Source organism: Urocitellus parryii, chromosome 15 (assembly GCF_045843805.1).
Source record: "Urocitellus parryii isolate mUroPar1 chromosome 15, mUroPar1.hap1, whole genome shotgun sequence".
NCBI lineage: Eukaryota > Metazoa > Chordata > Mammalia > Rodentia > Sciuridae > Urocitellus > Urocitellus parryii.
The window spans coordinates 4665813-4690081 of NC_135545.1; the positions used below are offsets into that span (position 1 = coordinate 4665813).

Here is a 24269-nt window from a genome sequence, read left to right on the forward strand (position 1 = left end):
TGAGTGTTTTCTACTTCTGTCTCTGAGGCAGAGTGTGTAAGGAGGGAAGTTTGAGGAAGAGAATTTGGGGTAGAAATAGATTCGGAGCCTGTGTACACAGGGTGAGGAAGAATTTTTGGGTGATGAGCTGAGTTAGTAACAGGGGTCATGTCCCTAACCTGGTGTCAACCAAGGATGGCTCCGTATGGAATGTAATCAAGTCCTCAGTATTGTCAATAATCCCGGATGTTGACACTGAAGTCTGGTTGTGTAGGTTCTGCAGCACTGTGGTAGTTAAAGCACCCTGCTGTCCACAGGACATCATGGACCAAATCGTCAGGTATCATTGTAGCTGTGTTTACCATGCCTTCATGCCTACAGTGAAGATGAAGATAAAACCATGAAAATGTCCTAATCCTGAACAGAAATCCAGACCAGCATCCACTTCTGATCCACTCGGTGGAGATAGAAATTGTGTCTTCACTGAGTCACCTATGGTGTGAGGCTCCAGGTGCGAATTCCTCCCCTGATGAACTTGGAATGCACCAGGTAAGGGACATATCTTCATGAGTGTTGGACAGTGGTTGTCAGGACCAAAGGTACTCTGTGTTGTTTCCTCTGGTTTGTTAATGTTCTCATCTTACCCCAAGTCCCTGGCATGTATTGATTTGTGTTTCAATCCACTCAGTGCCCAGGAGTTCCTGGTCTTCATATTCCATGTAAATCTTTCTTTTGTCTTTTAAAACTTGCATTTTTCATCAGAAGTTTAATAGGTGTTAATAAATATAAGCTTTTAACATGAAATTTCTAGGGACTTAATTTTATCCTATTTTATCAGCTATTAGTATTTCATGTGTCATGGTTTAGGGAAAAAGTATTTTTCCATAATTATTTATTTATTCTATATTATTCTATCTATATTTGCAGTATAGTTGGTTCATTTTGACTTAACCATACATGCATGGGGTTTAATCAGCTCCGTATCAGTCCCATGTGCTTCCTCTTTCTCCCCCCTTCTCCTTTCCATTTCTCTTTGACAATTGTACTGGTTTTCCTTTTATTTATCAATTTAATTGGCCCTTTATAGATATGCATACAGGTGGAATTCATTGTGGCCTATGTATATATGGACATAGTGTGATATTGTCAAATTCATTCCCCATTTCCTCCCTTCTCTGTCCCTTCTGCCTCCCCCTTAATCTGATTCTCCTGGTCCATCAGTCTTCCCTTGTAAGACCCCTTCCCCTGATCTCCTTACTTCACACGAGCTTCCACCTATGAGAGAAACCATTCATCCCTCGATTTTCTGAGTCTCTTTGTTCACTTAGCATGATGCTCTCCAGTTCCACCCACCTACTGGAAATGCCATAATTTCATTCACTTTTATGGATGAGTAAAACTGCAGTGTGAATATTCACACCATTTTCTTAATTCCTTCATCTCCTGATGGGTACCTGGTCTGGTCCATAACCTGGCTATGATGAATAGCTCTACACTATGATGAATAGATGTGCCTGCAGCATATAGTATGGTCAGTTTGTTTTGTGGATAAATACAAAGTGGTGGGATAGCTGGGTCATATGGTGGTGCCATCTCTGATCTTTTGAGAAATCTCCACACTGCTTTCCAAAGTGGTCGTACTGATATACAGTCACACTAACAGTGAGTGAACCTCCTTCTCCAGTTACCTGCCAGCATTTATTATTGTATTCTTGATGATTGCCATTCTAACTGGTGTGAGATGGAATATTAGTGTACTTTTGACTTGTATTTCCCTGATTTCCAAGTTGTTGAACACTTTTTTTCATATATTTGTGTGCCATTTATATTATTTTTTTGGGGGGAATGCCTCTTCATTAACCCATTTATTGATTTGATTACTTGCATAAGTTTTTGTTGTTTTAGTAGGAATTAAACCCAGGGGCACTTAGTTTTCAAGCTACACCCTCAGCCCATTTTTATTATTTATTTTGAAATAGGGTCTCTCTCTAAGTGCCTTAGGATCTTTTCAAATTGCAAAGTCTGGAATTGAACTCCCAATTCTATTGATTAACCTTCCAAACTGCTGGGATTATGGACTTGAATCACTGCACCCGGTGATACTTGTTTTTGTTTTTTTTTTTTTGTATTGTGTCATTTTTACTTTTGATGTTACACATTGTGAATTCTTTATGTATTCTGAATGTTAATCCTCTGTCAGAACAGAATATAGCAAGAGTTCTCTGCTATTTTGCAGAATCTATCTTCATGATTTCCACTGATATTAAGAAGCTTTATCATTTGATGTCATCTGTCTTGGTTTTATTTCTTGAGTTATGGGGTCTTGTTAAGAAAGTTGGTGTCTGCACCAATATGTTGCAATGTGGAATCTATTTCTTGTTGTAACAGTAGCAGAGTTTTTCCAGACTGAGGGGATCAAAATAGTTCTCTTTTTTCAAAATGACTATCAAATATCAATTCATGCTGCACATGTTGAGTTATGCTTTCTCTCCATACTCTCACTTTCCATTGCTTCCTCCAGGTTATCATCACCTGATTTTCAAAGTTGAATCCTCTAAGAAGATAATCTGGGAATCCCACTATTCATATGTACATCTCGATATTTTAACAATGAATGTTGTACTTAGTGTAAAATACACACCCAGAGTCAGGTACTGCAATATTTCCCAGGCTGAGTTTTAATGCCTAGTTCAAACCACACTTCTGCCCCAGCCTCCTGAGGAGCTGGTGACTACAGGTCTAAACCTCTGTGCCTCACTACAAAATTTTTAATGAGTCATTTTGTTCACAGGAAGAATGGTTACAATCACTTAAAGGAATATGTGCTGAGAGAGGGAATGGACTCCAGAGACGTGGCCATTGGACTGATGTTCTTATCACAGACTGCAGTTGGAATCCTGGGAAATTTCTCTCTGGTTTACTATCATTTAGTCCTTTTCTGCAATGACTGTACATTAAGGACCACAGATTTGATTATCAGGCACCTGGTCATAGCCAACTCTTTGGTCATTCTTGGCAGAGGATTTCCCCAGACAATTGCAGCTTTGGGGTTGAAGTACTTCTTCAGTGATTTTGTATGCCAACTTATTTTGTACATGCAGCAAGTGGGCAGGAGTGTGTCCATTCTCATCACATGTCTCTTGAGCATCTTCCAGAACATCACCATCAGTCCCGTGAACTCCTGTTGGAAGGATCTCAAAGAAAGAGCTCCCAAGTACATTGGCTTCTCTATTTCCCTCTGCTGGATCCTGTACTTGGTGGTGAATTCCATTTTTCCTCTCTATATGCTTGGCAAATGGAATAGCAAAAACCTGACAGAGAAAAGATATTTGAGGTACTGTCTTGACATTGGTCCTGACAACATAACAAACTCATTATATACAGCATTGTTTGTATTTCCTGAAGTGGTATTGTCCTTGCTCATGATCTGGTCCAGTGGCTCCATGGTTCTCCTTCTGTACAGGCACAAGCAGAGGGTTCAGCACATTCGCAGCCTCAAAGGTTCCCCCATTTCCTGCCCGGAGTCCAGGGTCACCCAGAGAATCCTCATCCTGGTGGGCTCCTTTCTGTGTTTCCATACGCTCTCCTCCATATTAAATGTTAATGTTGCCCTTCATTTGAATCCCAGTTGGTGGTTGGTGAACACCAATGCCCTGATCTCCATGTGTTTTCCCACTGTCAGCCCCTTTCTTCTCATGAACCATAACTCCATTCTATCCAGGCTCTGCTCCTAAGGAATATAAAATTCTTAATTCTGAAATAAGTATGTGAATAGTATGTGTTGAGACAATGTGCAATTGTTCAGTCATTGTTCATGCCCAAAACACCAATCCAGAAACCATGGAGGAGTCACTTGCCTTTCTATTGTAAACTCCTAAGGACATTGGTGTACTCAGCTGCCTACATATTCATTGTGGAAGGAAGTAAAGCTGATTGTGTTCGTGCTGTTGCACAGCAACCTGTAGATTGTCATTGGAATTCATATAGCTGGAGGCAGATCCAATAAATGAGTTCCCAGTCCTTGAAAGGTGGTTTAATCACAATGACTGAACAAGTGGTGTACTCCTGAAAACATTTGCCAGAAGAAAATACAGTGGAGAAATGAGTGGTGGATAAAGGAGTATAACAATTATCCATGTATTTATCTCAAATGTTCCTATCATGTGGAGAACTTTTGTTGAAGACTGAAACCAGATCCAGACATTATCTGGGATAGATGTGGAATTAATAGATATGTTTTTCCAAAATTGTGTCATTAGAGTGATCAGAGAATGAAGATGAAACAAAGAGAGGCTCAGACAACAGTAGGTAGATGGTGGTCCTGCAGGTTGGAACCGAGTGCACCACGCAGAGGAGCAGAGCCATGCAGGCATCCTGCCTTGGGCAGGGTAATGCAGTCCAAGATCCCCAATGCATTTCAGAACCCATGCACACTACTGAACCCTATAGTAGTTTGGAGGCCCCAGTTAAAAACAATGTGGTTGGAATCTAGAGCAGCCAATCAAGTCCACACCAGAAGGAATAAGAGGCTCCCTTATTTTACTTACCTTGATCCTATCTCCATCTCCTCAGCTCCCAGGCTTCCCTGAAAGCAACCACTGTTCAACTATAGGAAATCCAAAAATCAATATCCTATCAGAGTCTGAAGGGTCAGATATGGTGCAGAAAACCAGCAAAAGAATATATCCAGAGAGAATTTACATTAACTTGTCTGAAACTCATTTCTCATATTTTTTCTCCATTTGACCTGCCTCAGAATTTGATCACTGTGCACACCCTCCAACTCTTGGGGCAGATGTCAGCAATAACCAGCAGCAATTGTTTAATAGTGATGCATTTAGAAGAGGGAGAGTGTCTGGCTGTGTGACAGATGAGAGTGACAGAGGACACCGGGAAATGGATGACAGGGTTAAGACAGTGGAGCAGAGACCCTGAAGGGCGGGTTCACAAAGTGCTGGGGAAGAGCAGAAGGTAGAGAGTGAGAAGACAGAAGGATATCACATGTTGCTCAGGGGCTTAAGTCAGTGCTGGGCTTAAGTTACAAAGACTGTGTGTGTGTGAGGAAGTTAAGGATACTGGGTTCTGGAGGGGAGGAGGATGACAAGGTGTCCCATTAACAGAGGGTAAAATGACAATGCATGGTTCAAAGGAAGAAGAACGTTACGGTTCGTAGGAATGTGATGAAGTGTGCTGTGGAAAAGGAGCATGATGTCGATCTCGGTGGGCAATGGACTAAGGCACATACAGGTGTAAATAAAGAAAGTGGAGCCATGGGGACCTGATAGACAAGGGGAGGGAGAAAAGACCTGCACAGGAAAGGTAGGGAGCCTGACAGAGGAGGGGACCTGGGTCATGAGTGGGCCGAAGCACCCAGGAGCAAAGGGTAGGGCATATGGTGTTATGGGTCATGGGTCAAGGTCATGCAGTATATGGAGGAGCTGAGGATGCCTGAAATTTGATCACTGTGGGAGGCTGCCTGCCCATGGGCTGAGCTTCCTCTCTCAACCTTGAGTAAAGGGGGTGTTTGGTCTGGCATCACCTCACATGCACTGCGTGAAGCAAGGGGACTCCACCTTTACTTGGCAAAGAGGTTTATTCTAACCATGTACTTAGTTGTTACCCAATGGGTTTGGACAACCTTCTTTTGAAACCCTATCCCCCACCTTATTTGGTGAAGAACATTCTATCAAAGCTCTTTTGAGTGTCCCCCCTTATAAAATAGATCCCGCTGCATGCTGTCTTTCCAGCACTGTTCAGCATGGAAGCTGACCCGTCGCAGAACCTTCCTACCCTCGACCTGAAAACCTCATGTCTGTTGTTATATGATTTCTTCCCAAAGTTGCTCTTTTAAAACCAGCTCATCTCACCAACATGGGCAGCTGGCAAGAGAGCTCTGTGGCTTTTCACATCACCCCCTGTGCATTCACAGCAAACACCAGAGCCTGTTTAAATGCTGCATGTGGACAATGTTGTCTGGGTTGTGTGTGGTAGGTTGAAAGGAATGTAAAGAACACACAAGGCCACCTTCTTTATGGAATTCACAGGCTTGTAGAGAAGCACAAACTTACATATCTGTACAAGGTACTGAGACACACAATGAAGATGAATGTGTGAGTGATTATGTGACAGAGTGGGACATGACCATTGTGTGGGTGTCTGCATTGTGAGTGTGTGTGGGTGAAAGCGAGAGTCTGGGAATGATGGTAAGTATCTACATGCTCCAGTATGCCTGAGTATGGGTGTGTACACTCTGTGTTGAAATATACACATGAGCTGAAATATACACGTGTTGTTGATACTGGGCATAGCAGAGGATGCAGGGGAGTGTCAATACTTAGAAAATTTTCTCAGCCTGGAGCAATTATCAGATAGAAGCTCACTCGATAGTACTTGCATAAAAGTAGAAGATGTAATCATTTCTTCATAGATGAAATACAAACAATATAAAAAACCCAGGGAACAACCCCCACTCCCTCTTAGTCCACAACACTGCAAAACCTGACCCCATTTGCAACACAGTGCAGAAAATATTAGATAAAGAATTTAGAAAGTTTATATTTTAAAAAATGAAGGAACTAAGAGATAAAATATCAAAAATGAAAGATCATTTCAATAAAGAGATGTATTCTGGGGAAAAGAAACCTATGAAAGACTCAATAAATAAAAATAAAAATTTCATAGAAAGCATCACCAATATATGAGATCAAAAAGGAGAAAGATGTTCTGTTCCCAAATATAAACTATATAATCTAGAAAATAAATTTGACAATAAAGAAAAGATGCATAGAAATTATAGAATATTTAAGAAACATAACATTAAGGGACCCATCTAAAAGTCGTTGGCATAGATGAAGCCCAAGATGTATATGCTATTACCCAACAAGGGTGGAGAGGTGATGAGTAGAGCTTCAGTGGATTAGACACAGGAGAATGAAGGGAAGGGAGCGGGGATAGGAATAGAAAAGACAGTAGCATGGATCTGACAACTATCCTATGTCCATATATGAATACACTACCAATGAAACTCCACTTCAGTACAATCACAAGAAAAATATCCTAACTAGAACAAATTATACTCCATGTATGTATAATATGTAAAATACACTCTACTGTCATGTATATCTAAAAAGAAAAAAAGTGAAAAATACTACAAAGTTTGCATAACATCTTCAAAGAAATAGTATGAGGGAAGTTTTCAAATCTTAGGAATGACATGAAAATCCACATGCAAGAGGCATTTTAAAATCCAAATAGATAATATCCAAAATAAGGACCTCTTTAGAACACATCAAATTAAAATTCATAGCATAGTTGTTGGAATTTTGAAAACATGAAGATAAAAATGGCACATCTCATTTAGAAGTAAAACAATTAAAATTTCTACTGATTTAGTAGCCCAAAACTTAAAAGCCAAAGGATCTGAAAAATACATTTGGATCCCTGAAAGATAATAGGTGTTATAATTTCTATGTCAATTAAAACTATAGTTCAGAATTGGTGATGAACAGAAACTAAAAGAATTCATAGCCACTAAGCAAGCAGTACAAGATACACTTAATGAAATATTATACACAGAAAAAATGAAATTAGAAATCACTAACAAGACAAAAACAGAGCCCATCTAAGCTGGAGATTAAATAATACATATATGAATGTGTAATGAGTCACAGAAGATAACAGAAATCAAAATGGCAGGAAATAAACATCAATTTCCTATAAGAACATGAAATGCAAGTGGTACAAATGCTTCAGTCAATAATGTAGACTGGCAGTTTGGATTCAAAAATCCCCCAACCATATGCTGTGTATATAGACTCAAAATAAAACACCCACAGAATGAAGTGAATGCATGAGAAAGGATAGATCATGAAAATGGAAACTGGAAACAAGCAGGGGTAGGTATTCTCACATCAGACAAAATAAACATCAAGCCACAATTAATCAGAAGAGTTAAAGAAAGTGATATACTGGGGAATAATCCAAAAACAACACATAATGATTGTAAATATGCCTCAACAGCGGTGCCTTTATGGACATAAAATAAACCCTTCTAAATATTAATAATCTAGTAGAACCAAGACAACAATATTGAGTGATATCAACACCCAGCCTCAGCACGATATAGATCATCCAGACACAAACTAAATGAAGATTCTTCACAACTAAAAACCACTATTAATCAAACAATCATTTAGAAAATATCTCATCCATCAACAACTGAATTCCCTTTCTTCTCAGTGTCCCATGAACATACTCTAAAATAGATCATATTTTTAGGGCACAAAGCAAATCATAACAATTACTAAAAATAGACATAATTTCTGGGATCCTTAGAAGATGGAAAGAGTTCCCATGTTCTTGAGTTGGTAGAATTAATATTATAAAACTGCCCATACAACCAAAACCACTTTACAGATCCAGTGCAATACCCACCAAAATATCAATGACATTCTTCCACAATGAGAGTGACAGAAAAATTTCTCTACAAGAAATGAGATAGACATCATCATATGGGCAATCACACAGGAGCCCAATAGACAAGATCGAAGAGAAATTCTCCAAGACACATCATAATTAAGATAGAAAATAAAGAAAGAATATAAACACCATAAGAAAAAACATTCTAGGTCACAATGGATGTCTCAGCAAATAAAAAAAAGATACAATCTCATGCATCTTATCAGATCTAATAGAGGGAACCTAGGAATCAACCACAAGAAAAATGAAAAAAAGGTACATGAGATTGAACCATACTCCTTTAAATAAAGAATGGATCATAGAATACATGATAGGATAAAATCAAGAAATTCTTAGAATCAAGTGAGAACAGAGATACCATATATCAATCTCTGGGTCAGTATGAAAGGGATTCTAGGAGGAAAATTTATAGCATTGAGTACCTACACTTAAAAAAACAGAGAGTTTTCAAATATCTGAATATTAATAATTAACAAGATTGGACGTAGAAGAACTCAGGGAATTCTGAAGTCCAGTAAGATGTACAAACACTTGGCCCCATGGTCACACCTTAATATTTCTGAATCTTCCATATAAGTCCCTGTCAGCCTGGAGGGATCAGGGAAAAGCAACAACTCCTCAACACTCATTCTGAAGTTACTAACAAGGAAATCATAATTGTCTTGGTAATTAGCAAGTGTGGAGAAAGTTTTTCAGCCTTGTCCTGCGCTCCCCAGGCCTGCACTGTCATTGCCTCTCCAGGTGAAGTGATAATTGCAGCCCTGAGGGGAAGTGAGGTCACAGGAGCACAGACCTTTATCTCAGGGCCCAGCTGCCTCCCTCCCTCCATGTTGCTGTCAGGACCTCACACTGAGCCCAGCACCCTGCACACAAGAAGCACAGTGAGTGTTTTCTGTTTCTGTCTCAGAGTGTAAGGAGGGAGTTTGGAGGAAGTGCTCATTTCTGGAAAAGGATTTGGGATAGAAACATATCCAGTGCCTGTTTAGATAAGGGAGAGGAAAAATTATTTTGGTGTGACCATAGTAAAGGAGTTGTGTCCCTGACCTGATGTCAATTGAGGGTGGCTTTAAGTAGCATGTAATAAAATCCTCACTGAGGGCAACTATTGTCAATAATTCCAGATGTTGATACTGAAACCTGACTGTTTTAGGTGCTGAAGCATCATCACAATTAAAGCTCCCTGCTGTCCACATTACCTTACACGAGTCATAGAGTAAACCATCAGTATTGGCTGGGCGCAGTGGCACATGCCTGTACTCCCAGAAGCTTGGGAGTCTGAGACAGGAGCATCTCGAGTTCAAAGCCAGCCTCTGCAACTTAGTATGTCCCTAAGCAACTCCATGAGACTCAGTCACCAATTAAAAATATATATACTGGTGGTTCCATGCCCCTGGCTTCAACACCTAGAATAACAAACACACAGAATTATCAGTATTATTGTAGCTACAATAAAGATGAGGATAAAACAATGAAAATCCTCATCCTGAACAGAAACCTAGTTGAGCATCTATTTCTGACTCACTCAGTGGAGACAGAATGTGGGTCTCCAGTTAGTCACCTCTGGTATGTTGATTGTGGTGAGAATTCTTCCCCTAATGAACTCAAGAACACAGCAGGTGGGGGAAGTTTCTTTATGAGTATTGGACAATAGGGGTCAGGACCAAAGCTGTCTTGTGTTGTTTCTTCTGCTTTGTTGATATTCTTGCCTTAATCCCAAACACATGACATGTGATTATTTGTGTTTCAATTCATACCAAACACAGGTATCACTAGTCTCTAGATTCTATTTCAAAGTTTCTTATATTGTATTTCAAAAACCTTGTATATTATCAATGGTTTCATAGGTGTTGTTAAGTAGGCAAATAAGTCTCTATCCTACATTATACTAGTAATTCATTGCCACAGTTTAAGTACAAAGTAAAGTTATTCAATTATTTATTTATACATTCCACTATACTTTTGCCCTTGGAATGACAACCAGTTAAGATTTCTACTACAAACCTAAATATTGAGTGGGTCTTGCATTTTGAATCCAACAGAGCAGTTTCCTGAGGCTTAACTTTTATTAATGCAAAACATTTTATTAGGATCTGTAAAGCTTCATTTGTAATTCATATTGGCCTACAAATTAAGACTTTAGATCAATAAAGTTGTTACATCAAATATACCAAGAGAAACTAGCAATTTACGATAAATGGTAAGTTATGAAAACAAACTGAGCCCTCCTCTAAATTGGCTGAAAACACAGCTAAATGTGACATTGTGCTAGTGTAGCACAGAGCTTAGGTGACTCTGCACCTGGCCTAGCCATGTTCAAGTTTCTCACATCTCCACTTATTCACTAAACACCTGTGACTTTAGGCACTCTCATAACCTGTTTGAGATCTCCTTGTTTTGACACTAAAAATAATGTCAGAGTCCCTATTATGGACTTATAAAAGTTCAGGATGGGATGATATGTACAGAATTGTGACGGTGGTAACAAATTATAGGCACTATTTAGACATTTGCCTCTGAGAAGCCTCAAAACAAAACCTTAAGTATGCATTTCTCAGTGGGACTTTGGATTTCAACTGATAGTTAAATGTGCTGGTGTGGCTTGTTCCTGTGCAAGACTCTGCTGCTCAGAATGAAAATAGCAGTTATTAGGAGAAATTGCAAGAGTCCCCTCCAGGGAAATAAAAATAAGAATGTCCCCCACATCTCAGGCTGCAATTAGAATCCTGGGCATTTTCCATCTTTGTCACCGTGAACCTTTCAGAGCTGTGCTTAATGTGGTGGATTCTGAAACACGTGAGGATGGGCACTTCTCAGTCATTCTCTCCAATGTTGTCTCTAAGAACATGGGGGTTTTATGTGGAAGCACGGACCCCAAAATTGTGAGGACACATTTTGTTTGTGTCCTAACAGTTCTGCACAATATGTTCATGGGTCGCATCTTTCTGTCCACTGTCTAATCATCTCATCAATTCCTGAGAACAATTTTATAATTCTGTACTATTAAAGTAGTCTCTTCCTGGATTTTCACAAATCTATGATGTGGGCTGTGGCATTCTTTTTTAATGTCATCTATGTGCTCAGAACAGAAAATGAGACCCCCAATATATTGAGCTTTTAATGGTTCTCTATCCATGTCTGTAGACCAGTGATAGTAAATTCACGTGTATATTTGGTTGTCAAATGTGATAGTAGAAACCTCTTAAAACTATTTTTGCAGTTATTCTCAGTGATTTCTGTTTGAGTTGTCATCTGGGACTCTGGTTCTGAATATTTCACCCTGTGCAGACACCTGCAGCAGGTCAAGTACATCCAATGAGTGACCTTTTAGCAGGTAACTTTTTTGGTGATTTTACTTTTGGAAGAAGTCAATATACAGGAGTCATAAGTGCACAGCTCAGTGGAATTTCACAAATGAAACACTTCTCTGTGCAACACACAGATCAAGGAACACAATATTGTCGGATTCTCAGAAGACCCTTTGTGCCTCTCCTAAGGCAATAGCCCCCAAGAGACGTCTCCTGGGTTGTTTGTAGGAGTGGAATTGTGGGAAGGGAGCTTTTACTCTGTTCTAACATTTCCAAGTTGAAGTGACTTTTACCTGCATCATACTTTAATCAAATGAATTCACACAGCTGAAGTATTCTATGTTTTGCTTTCTTTTCAGTCCTTGTGATTTTTGTGACTGTGGTGTCTGCCAACAATGACATTGTGGTATGGGATTCCACTGTGTGAATATCAGTCAGTTGAGTGAGTTATTCTGCTGTTAATTGATACACCTGAGTGGCCTTCAAGTTGAAGCTATTATGACCATTCCTGGGACACAAATTCTGGAATTTGTATTCTATGATATAAATAGAAATTGGACTGGGGAATCCACAGTCCAGTGGCATGGTGCCATGGTGGTGATATCAGTCTACCTTAGAAACCACCAAACACTTTTGTAAAATATCTGTACCAACTTCAGCATGCACTGCCATTGTATGAGATTCCTAGTTAACTTCCACAATGTCAAAACTTGGTATTCTTGGTATTCTTTATTCTAGTTTCTGTTCCTGTGTGATGATACCAGGGAGTGGTCTTAAGAGAGGCACCAAACATATTCCACTTATGTTTATCCATTGAATAGTGTCTTTTCTCTTGTAGGTTTTGCTGGAATATGTTGCCTATTTTATTGTATTGTATATTCTGTAAAGTCACTGCCACTGGACTCTTCTCACGGGGTGTGTCATATGGCAGTGATGAGAATAAGCTTGTAATTAATGTGACCTAATTTGTTGTTTTAAATATATATGCTTTAAGAGTTTATGCTCTTCAATAAATATCATTATACCTAAGACCACAGAAATATTGTTTTGCATCATGAAGTACTATTTTCTTTAAAATTTATATCAAAAATACATTGAGAACTTACTCATCCTATGATGTGGATGGGGATTGAATTTGCCTGTTCTTCAATGTGACTAGCAAACATTGGTTTATTCTGGAAATGTTGAATCATGCTTTCTGTCCACTGCTCTCACTTCTCATTGCTTCTCCCAGGTTATCACCTCATTATTTCTCATGCTGAGTTTTCCATGAAAAATCTGGGAAATCCCCCCATCCGTATGTGCATCTTGATATCTTTGCAATCCCACAGGTGCACACAGGGAAAGTTACTCTTGCTGTAAAATATACATAATATTCTGTGATGGGTGTCACTGTTTTTTCTAGGCAAGTCTCAAACTCAGCCTGAAAAGATAGTCCTGCCTCAGCCACCCAAGGAGCAGGAGGCTACAGGTACACACCATGGTTCTGTCTACAAAAAAAGTTTTAATGGGCTCTTTTGCTCAGAGGAATGACTGTTACCATGATGTAAAGAACAATGTGCTGAATGACAGAATGGTTTCAGGGAATATGGCCATGGGACTCTTGTTCTTATCACAGATTATTGTTGGAATTCTGGGAAATTCCTCTCAGCTTTATTACTATCTAGTCCTTTCCTGCAATGAGTGCACATTAAGGTCCACTGATCTGATCCTTAAGCACCTGAGTGTAGCCAACTGCCTCATCATTCTTTCTAATGGAGTTCCCAGTACAATCACAGCTTTTGGGTTGAAATACTTCTTCAGTGATTTTGGATGCAAACTTATTTTGTACATGCAGCGAGTGGGCAGGAGTGTGTCCATTTTCATCACCTGCCTCTTGAGTGTCTTCCAGAACATCACCATCAGCCCCATGAACTCCTGTTGGAAGGCTCTCAAAGGAAGAGCTCCCAAGTACATTGGCTTCTCCATTTCCCTCTGCTGGATCCTGTACATGGTGGTGAATTCCATTTTTCCTGTCTACGTGCTTAGCAAATGGAGTAGTGAAAATCTGACAGAGAAAAGAGATTTTGGGTACTGTTCTTCTGCAGGTCATGATAAAACCACAGACTCATTATATGCAGCATTCTTTGTATTTCCTGAAGTTGTCTTTTCCTTGCTCATGATCTGGACCAGTGGCTCCATGGTTCTCCTTCTGTACAGGCACAAACAGAGGGTTCAGCACATTCTCAGCATCAAACTTTCCCCCAGATCCTGCCCTGAGTCCAGAGCCACCCAGAGAATCCTTGTCCTGGTGTGTACCTTTGTGATATTCTATACCCTCTCTTCCTTATTAAATGTTTGTGTAACCCTTCATTTTAATCCCAGTTGGTGGCTGATGAACACTAATTCCCTGATCTCCATGTGTTTTCCCACTGTCAGCCCCTTTCTTCTCATGAACCATAACTCCATTCTATCCAGACTGTGCTCCTAAGGAATACAAAATTACCCAGTCTGACCATAAACATATAAATTATAATTTTTGCACAATGTGCAATGGTTTATTCATTATTCCCTATCAAAACAGTAAGAGAGAAACTTATGGAAGATTTACTTGTATTTATGTTGTCAATCCTCAAGGGAACTGGGGTCCTCAGCCAGCTGAATAGGAGACCGGCATTCGATGGAGAGGAATGAAGCTGGTTAACCTCATCCTGTGCAGAGCATCCTCTATGTTGCTGGAGGCCAACCAAATGCATCATTTACTAGTCCTTCAAAGTCATTTAACTACAATAATTCCTGAAAACGTTTGCCAGAACCTAATGCAGTATAGAAATGAGTGGTAGATATTGTGGGCCAACAATTCCCATGTTTTACCTCCTAAGATTTTATCTTATAGAAATATTTTGTTTAGGTGTGAAGCCAGGCCCAGAAACTTGCTGAAATACACATGGAGTTAATAGATATTTTTCAAAAATGTACTGTTTGTGTGTTTAGAGAATGGAGGTGAACAAGAGGGAGGCCCAAAGAAGAGTAGGTTGAGGAGCTGCCCTGCAGGTTGGGGTCTGCTGCCGTGGGCAGTAGAGTGCCGCAGTCCGGATGTAGCAAAATAACCGGGGGGATGACGAACAACTTGTGTACATTGATACAGCAGGAGTGGAAGCCGTTTATTTTTGGACAGGAGGGGTATATATACATTCCACACAGCTTATCTTAATTAACATAAACTAGATACAGCAGTTAACCAATAAGGAATCTCCACACTTAATGGCTCACTGGCATTACTTCACAAACCACTGCCCCTGGCAAAATGCCAGGCACCATCTTGACTTGTTTACAGACTCTAACTTCCCCCTTTTGTTTAATTTAAATAATGATCATAGTGGTTTTTACACAAACACCATAAATAATCTGCTACAAGCAGAAGGAGAGGATACAAAATGCCACAATACTAAGCCAATTGATGGCTCCATGCAAGAAGCCCTTGGAAAAATTATACCAGCAATGACACCGTTAGCAAAGATACTGAGTTACAATTTGTTGTAGATTACAGTTTGTCTCAGTCCAGGTAAAGCAGTGTCTCAATAGATTAACTCATAGTCCAGGTAAATCACAGTCCAGGTAAGTTCTGCAGGCAGCTAGCTTGATACGAAGTCTTGTCCAGTTCTCAGCAACACTGGAAATTCTTCCATCCTCATCCTCACTGGCACTGGGTCGAAGGCAGGAACTCCAGCAATGCTGCTAAAGAAAATCCTGTAGTATTGCAGCAGGCACTAAGAAAACAGTCTTCTGAACAATTTAGTGCATTATCTCAAGGTTTTTTTTACATTTGAAATAAGCCTTAATTGTGCTCATTATTCATCAGCCTCCAGGTGTGGGAGAACCATTGTAGCTTAGTTATTGGCATTGAAAATGACCAAACATCAGGGACACCCAGTAGCATCTCTAGCGTCCTGGGCAGCCCCAGATGGTCCTGGGGAGTGTACCAGACTCAAACTGCTTCCAGGCACAGGGAGCAAGAGCATGTGAGACTGTGCCTCCAGGTCACATTTGGATTTGGGCTCCCTGGGCAGGGGTGGGGAAGAGCCGGCTGCCACCGCTTGGAAAGTCCTTGCTGCACCATGACCGGCTCGCGCACGTGGCAGCCTCGGCGCCGATTCACGCACCCTCCGGTAATGAAAAGTATTCAGTAATAGCCTTTTGCTGCATTTTTTTTCCTGATAATCCTTCCTCCTCTGAACTTTCTTTTTCTTTCTGACTAGAGTTCCTGGGCTTCCATCAACACATGCCCTAATTATTCTTGGTCCCACTGGGGTGCCTCCTTTTTTTAACAATTTACTTAACACCCCTTCCATATTTTCGTCACAAAGACAATACAACATTTCAAGACAAAACAAGACACAAACATACTGCATCAATCTTCTCCATTTTCTCAAAATGGCCATTTTTCCTCTCACCCTATCTGCCTAGGGACGAGCATATTTGCTCCTGTCCTATCTAGGGACAGGCAGCTTTTTTTTGTCACTTACCCCCAAGTGTCCCGGGGCTCCTGGTACGGGCCACCATCTGCTGCAGTCCGGCTGCAGCAAAATAACTGGGGGGTGACGAGCAACTTGTGTACCTTGATACAGCAGAAGTGGGAGCCATTTATTGTAGGACAGGAGGGGTATGTATACATTACACACAACTTATCTTAATTAACATAAACTAGATACAGTAGTCAACCTATAAAGAATCTCCACACTTAATGGCTTGCTGGTGTTACTTCAAAAACCACTCCCCCTGGCAAAATGCCAGGCGCCATCTTGACTTGTTTACAGACTCTAACAGTGGAGACTGCCATGCCCTAGTCCTTGTGTATGCAGGGGAAGCCGTCCATGATCCCCCTGCATTGCTGAATCCACATACGCTCTAAACCCTACACACTACCTTCCTATACATGTCCATATGCCTATGATAATGTTCAGGCTCTGAAGTATGGATAGGAACTTACAGATAAAGTAGAACAATTACAACGGCAGGTACTAGTGAAAGTGAGGGGAACGTGCTCTGGTCTCTGGGATTCTCCATTTCATCTGAACTCCATCACAGTACCTGAACCTGGGATGAGGCATACTTTTTTGTGCTGTCCTAGCCTAGTTTGAAGGCTCCAGCTAAAAGCACCGTGCTTCCCCATCTAGAACAGCCCATATGCCCTCACCAGCAGGCACAAGAGAAGCTTCTGTCCTTTTAACTTAGCTAATCCACCCCATCTCTTCATTTCCAAGACTGCTGTGAAGGCAACCTCTGTTAACTTAGAGCGCAGTGAAAATCAGCGCTTCAGCAGAGGCTGGGGGGGATCAGAATCCGTCCTGCTTAGCCCTAAAAAACATATTCATGGAGAATTTGGATTCTCTAACTTGTCTGGTACCTCACTGATAAACTCATTTCTCATAGTTTTCCTCTATTTTCCTGACTCAGACCTGGATCTCCATGTGACAAGTGCAATGCATAGAGCCCTTGTCAACAGCCACCACCAGCAGCTGTTTTACTGTGTAACATGTAGGGAGTGACAGTGTATGACTGTATGCCACATGACACAGAGGGCACAGGGAAAGAGGGACCACAGGCACAAAATGGTGGAACAGAGCCTGAAGTAGGGACATGAAAAGAGAAGAGCATGAGAGGCACAGAAGTTCAACAAGGGCACATGTTGTCGGGGTGAAGTCAGTGCCAGGCTTAAGTTTGCCAAGAGAGATGGCATGAAGGAAGCCAAGGGTATGGACATATTGGACTCCAGGAAGAGGAGTGTTTCAAGGTTCAGAGAAACCAAGGGAAACATGGCAGTGCACAGTTTAAAGGGCAAATGAAGGTGAAGCTTTTGGGAAAACATGGGATAAAAGCATGTTGTGGAGAATGGAGGACACAGGGGGAGAAGGAGACCTTGGATGTCAATGGGTCAAGGCAGATACACAGTACAAGAGAAGGAGGTGGGGCCTGGGGAGAAGACAGACATGGGCAGGGAGGAAGGATGTGCATAGGAAGGTGAAGGAAGCAGGAAGATGTCAGCCCCTTTATTCTCATGAGCCGTGAGTCCACTGTCTCCACTTTATCCAGGCTCTGTTTCATCTTCATAAAGAATACAAAGTCCTGCTGGGTGCTGTGGCATGTGCATGAAACCCCAGCAACTCAGGGAGCTGAGGCAGGAGCAACCCAACTTAAAGGCCAGCCTCAGCAAGTTAGTAAGACCCTGTCTCAGAAATGAGAAAGAAAAGGGCTGGAGATGAAGCTCAGTGGTAAAGCACCCAGGGTTCAGTCCCCAGCATCAGAATACAAGTCAAACGTTGCCCCATTGTATCATAAGTACGTGATTGCATATTTTCACATCATGTTCACTAGCCATCCTAGTTCCTGTTGGGCAAATGGAATGGATGAGTCCCCAGTCCTTCCAGGTCATTTGAATCAAGTGCTGTTCTCCTGGAAATTTGGCCTGGAGCAAATGCAGTGGAGAAATGAGGGTGGACTTTGTGGGAGGACAATTCTCCTTAGCATAACTCCCAGAAAAGTTATTTTCCAAATTGTCTTTTGTTGGATTCCTGTGAAAACAGAGCTTCAGAAGACAGATTTAGCATTAGCTATTGGAATAAAGGAGAGAACTCTTTACTGCATGGTGAAATAAACATAATATCTCTGGTGCAAGGCAGGTTTGTGAGTAGTTGTCCTTAAAATATTTGTCTCCCTACATTCAGGGATCATCAAGTGTGATGCAAACTCCTTTCCTGTGCAGCGTCCACCTGGGCCACCCCACACACCCAGACTGAAGTTGGCAGGAGAGAGGAAGGCTGGTGGGAGCACAGTGCTCCTGCTGCCTGTGGTGCCACAAGGAAGGAAGCCCTGTGTTCTATCTAGGAAATGCACGTCTTCTGCTGTCTTCTGCTGGGATCTGTTCAAGGGTTGCAGTGTAATCTCACACTTTCACATTTTGAAGAAACACCCACAGCTGTCTTTCAAAACAGGAGGATAGATGGGCATGTCTTACCTATGCTTTTAAAAATAGCACTTACAGCTCTCTAGATAAGAGTATATTCATCTATTTGTGCTAGGTTGTAGTCTTAGGAGATTCAATTCCTCTATAAACAGTGCAGTTGCTGGTGTAGGCAGGGTTGTGAGAAGTGTCACAGCAGGTCCCACAGGTGGAGACCTGCAAAGGGGAGGGGAAGATACATGAGGCTTCCTGGGTGACAGCATCCTGGAGGGAATTGGTAAAAAGCAATCATTATAGGAACATTTATTGATTTGCACTCCATGACCTAGTAACTCTGTCCCTGCCTGTCACCCATGTGATATCTTCTGAGAAGGCCACATGAGTCACTGAGGTTTTTCTGTTGAAAGTGGACTCTTTGGGGAATGTTTGAAAGAGCTTGAGTTTTAAGGCTTCACTTATTTAAGGCAAAGTCTAATTTTATGGAAAAGTTGAGTTGGGTACAGAGGGGATTCTGATATGGCAAACCCCTGAGTATTGTGGTAAGTTCCTAGGGAAATGTCAATATATAGAGGGTGGGGAAGTGGGGTGGTAAATGTTTGCCCCAACACCAGTGGGTTTACCTGTGGAATGAACAGACTCTTCCCAACAAGGAACTTTCACATCATGAGAACAGAGATGAAATAAAGGGAGGCCCCAGGATGAGGAGAGAGGTGGAGCTGGCCCTGCACATCCTGGGGAATGCTCGCTCTGGAACCTGCCTGGAGGCTTGCCGAGAGGCTCAGGCCTCACCTTCCTCCAGTGGCTGCCTCAGCACTCCCTCACCTGTGAGCCCTGGCACTCAAGGGCATTTACTAAAAACACCCAGGGCCACTGTTAACAGTGAAGTGTTGAGGGAGGGACAGAGCACGGCTGTGTGATGGACAAGAGTGAGCACAGGACACAGAGAAATGGATGACAGATGTGAGATGGTGGAGCAGTGAGCCTGGAGGGCCAGGTCTAAAGATGATGGAGGGGAGAGAGGGGGAAAGGCAGAAGCATGTCACGTGTTGCTCCAAGGTTAAGGCCAATGCCAGGCTATGACTACAAAGGGAGGAGTGGGCCAGGAAGGCACAGGCATAAACCCACTGGGTTCCAGGTGGGTGGATGGCAAGGTGACAGGAACAAGGGTGTGATGGCAACACAAGACATTGGCAATGGGGGCCAATGGTCAGTGGGAAGCATGTGGAGACCTGCTGTGGGCAAAGATCAGGAGAGGAGGAGCCCACCTTGGTGGACAGTGACTGAGGTGGATCCAGAGTGTAAGCAAAGGAGGTGGAGCCTGGGGAGGGGACAGACATGGGGAGGGAGGAAGGATGTGCACAGGAAGGGAGGGAGCCTGAGAGTGGGGCCCCTGGTTGTGAGTGCACTGAAGCACCCAGGAGCAAGGGGCAGGGCTGCAGGGTGGTGGATGGTGGTCAGGGGCAGCATGCACTTCACAGAGGAGCGGAGGTGCCTGGAGGTTGAGCACTGTGGATTTGAGGGTGTTGGGCAGAGGACACAAGGAACAGGCTGACACTAGATTTGGGAGTGGATACAGAGAAGGGGAAGGAAGACAAGTGACAGAGTTTGCAGGAGCCACTGAAGGCAAGGAGGATTGTGGTCAGACTGTGGTCCTTGGAACAGGGAAAAAAGGTTTGTGTTTTGTCCTGGTTTTTGTTGTTGCTGTTGTTTCTTTGTGTGTTTATTTTTCAGAAATGTTACAGAATGTGGGTCCAGGGAATGTATATTAGAAAGGGTGGGAGGAAGTGAAGGACAATGAAGACTGATGCATTTCTAAAGGTCACAGCAATGGAGGGATGGAGGATGTAGCCAGACGTGTAAGGGAGTGAACCTCAAGGGTCTCCTTTCCTCCCAGAGACTGACTCTGCAGCATACACTGTTCACTGTGCTTTAGCTTGGCACCTGTTGCATACATTATGGCCCTGCAGATGCTCAGGGCAGAGGAGAAGCTCAGGCATCTGGACAGATACCAGAAGATGCTTTCATGAAAATCCAGGCCTGATTCCTGGCTGCAAAAGGCTGTTTTAAAAATAGTGCCCTAGCTGGGTGTCTGCTACCTTCCTGGGCTCAGTGTAGAGCTGTCAGGATGACCGATGTAAGCCATCTGCTGTCTTCTCAGGCTAGACCTGCACATTCTCAGATGCATGTTCTCAGGCTCACAGGGGATCACATGTGCTTGGAGCCAGTGGATACACCAATCCACTCAGCACACTGCTCAAGGAAGCCCCACAGTACTGATTCCTTCAATGGATTCCTGAGCAGTGACCCCACAACCCAATTGCTGGCCCTCCTGTCTACAGAACAGCTTCCCTGAGGCTCACAGAAAATAGAACAACAGGTGCTGGAGGACACTGGCCTGCACATGATTCCACTACTTCCCAAGGTCCTCTGACCCTAGCCCTCTGGCACTCAGCTAAGTGCACCCACCCAGTCTTGCCCCAGGTCCACTATGCTGCCTCTGCTGCATGTGGACACTGTCACTGGTGTCCACTGTCCAGGGCTTAGCATGTCCTCCCAGGGCTACTAGGCACCTGACCAAATTTCCCAAGGGCCAGTATCAGAACCCCCTGACAATCTGCAATTTCTGGTACAGCAGGGATACATAAAGAAAGACACATGCACACACACACACACACACACACACACACACACACACACACCCAGTAGAGAATGAGCAGCAGCTTTATTTTTTCCCTACTTCTTTTATACAGCAAAGAAGAAACACATCTTCTTGGCAGCTTAATCTTATCAAGCATGGATAAACATTCTCAGAATAACTTTGTTCATGGTCATAGTGCTCCATAATTCTTATTATTTGAGTTGAAGTTAGTTAATTTCCTGGCAATCACATATATCTATATCTATATCTATATATAGTCATAGATATATAGATATAGATGGATATAGATAGATAGATAGATAGATAGATAGATGGATGGATGGATAGGTAGATAGATAGACAGATAGATGATAGATAGATAGATATAGATGGATAGATGGATGGATAGATGGATGGATGGATGGATGGATGGATAGATCGATAGATAGATAGATAGATAGATAGATAGATAGATTTTAAACTTGGCAAAACATTCTTTTTTCTTATCTTCTTAAGACAGCAACAAGGACACAGTTCAAAGAGTTCATAGTTTCTCACAGGACCCCTTTGTTTTGCTAAGCTCATCAAAACTTAACTGTTTGTGTGCATGAGCACACAGGCAAGGTCCAGAAAATTATGGAGGGTCCCTCAATGACAGAGCCCATGAAATTATTCCAACCAGACATTGCACACAGTGCACGGGAGCCCCGGCAACCCCACCTCCTTACCCTGCTCAAGCCGTCCCCATTGGCTGTTCCCTCGTGTCCAACAGCAACTCCTGTGTGGCCCACCTGACCTCTGCTCTCCTTTGCAGCTGTATGTGGGAAGATTTCTGCAGTTCTTCTGTCCATGTGTCAGAGTGTTTGTCTTTCCATCCAAAGAGCCTTTAAATCAAGGAAAACCTATGCATCCCCCACCCCCAGGTCCTGTCATCCCTGTGGACATAACTGCCTTAGAATTTTTCCTACCTCTGTCTTTCAGGCACTTGAGCTTATGTTCTCCACCCCCCACTATGTCCTTTATCCCCAGGGCTGCTGTACCCACAGGATCTGAGACCCAAACTATCTCATCCCCTTAATTTCTGTGCACAGTTTGCCCCTTTGTGCCTTTAAAGTCACCAGTGCCCTTGAGATGTACCACACCCTGTACCCCATGTGCCCTTTCCCCACTGCCATTTCTCTACTACTCTACAGTGCTCAGCCACAAGACCCCTGCACCCCATCTAACCCCCAGCACCTTCAGGTGATCACTCACTATCTGTCGCACACTCTCAGCCTACCCCCACACATCAACTCTCACACCACACCCTCACACCAACAGCAAACACAATAGCCTGCTTAAATGCTACATGTGTGCAATTCTGTCCTGGTGGGCTGTGGGAGGCTGGGAAGGAATGCAAAGGGCAGACCTGACCCCCCCCCTTCCTGGGGTTCTTTGGCCTGGATATAAGCACAGTTCATATATATATATATATATATATATATATATATATATATATATATATATATATATATAAAAGCATGAAGCACTCCCACACATTGAGAAGAATGTGTGAGTGACTATGTGACAGAGAATGGAACAGGACCTTTAGTTTGGTGTCTGTATTGTGAGTGTGTGAAGATGGGAGTATGGGAATGACTATCACATGCATATTTCAATCCACATGGTATGAGTGTGCACAGTGTGTGTTGAATTATGCATATGAGTGTCTAATGCACTGTGTGTGTGTTAGAGTGTGAATTGTTAACAGATAGCTCTTTCCATCGCTTTCTAACAGTATATGCAGTGAAGAACTAGGAAACCCAAAGTGATTTTAGTAGATCAAGGAGATAAGTGGATAATCAAGATATCATGGGAATTTGCAAATGTACATATGGATGCATAGAGTGGAGGCACTGTGGGGCTGGGGCTGTGGCTCAGAGGTAGAGTGCTCTCCTAGCATGCATGAGGCTCTGGGTTCTATCCTCAGCACCACTTAAAAATAAAAAATAAATATATTGTGTCCACCTAAAAATAAACAATAAATTTTAAAAAGAGATTGGAGGCACTGTCTCATTAAATCTACATCCTCCATTCCTGAATTCTCCAGATACTGAACGTACATGAACCCACTTCTGCCTGTGTCCTTCAGGGCTGCAGAAGGACACAGATTTCCAGGCAGCATGCTCACATAGGGCAGGCTTCAGCCGAGAGCAGGAGGGGGCTAAAGTTTAGCCTTAGACAAGTGAGGTCAGGACTCTCCCTGTTGTTGCTGAGTGGTGGTCTTCAGGTCTTTGAAATGCCATGCCTGAACAGTGCTTTGCTTGCCTGGGTGCTTTGGCCACCAGACAGCCTAATGACGTGACTTGTGCTTGGAATTGAGGACCATATGGTAATTTCTCAGCTTCAGGAAGACCTGAGACTACACTCAGCCATGTGGACAGTGTGTGAGGGTCTCCAGGAGAAGCTCTGGGCCCCAAGGCCCAGGTGAGCTGCCCTGGAGGACAGTATCCAGGAGTGTTGTCTCATGTGGTGGGGAAACAGAGGATCTGTGACCCACAGGGAGGATGACAGGAGGCTGCACACTGGGTACCTCTCCTGGGCTCTGCCTGTCTGGGCTGACTGTAACCCATATCCCTTCCCTGAATTTAACTGTAACCATGTCCATAAAAGTATTCTGTGAATGTCACGAGTTCCTGTAGGGAAGCTACGTGTGATTTGGGGACCTCCAGACTGACAGCTGGGTCAGAAGTAATTGTTGTCTTTTGTGATCCGTGTCCTTTAAAATTCCCAATTATCCTAAAACCCTCACAGAAGAATGAATAGTAGATACAGGTCCACATTGAAACAGCTAAATTTTGAGACAGTTTTATTTTATATTTCCTCCTTAATCAAACTATCAATGCATACTCTTTAATTTTCTGTGCAAAAATAATTGTAATAATTCTGG

The 24269-nt window shown here is 42.4% G+C and overlaps 2 protein-coding genes across 2 annotated transcripts; both read left to right on the plus strand.

The window, feature by feature from the left end:
• Positions 1 to 2789: 2789 nt before the first annotated feature.
• LOC144250482 (vomeronasal type-1 receptor 4-like) lies at positions 2790 to 3713 on the plus strand. Its single transcript, XM_077793316.1, has one exon. The coding sequence runs from the start codon at positions 2817 to 2819 to the stop codon at positions 3711 to 3713; it is 897 nt and encodes a 298-aa protein (XP_077649442.1). The 5' UTR covers positions 2790 to 2816.
• A 9613-nt stretch (positions 3714 to 13326) lies between these two features.
• LOC144250400 (vomeronasal type-1 receptor 4-like) lies at positions 13327 to 14232 on the plus strand. The gene has a single exon (XM_077793196.1). The coding sequence runs from the start codon at positions 13336 to 13338 to the stop codon at positions 14230 to 14232; it is 897 nt and encodes a 298-aa protein (XP_077649322.1). The 5' UTR covers positions 13327 to 13335.
• The last annotated feature ends 10037 nt before the right edge of the window (positions 14233 to 24269 follow it).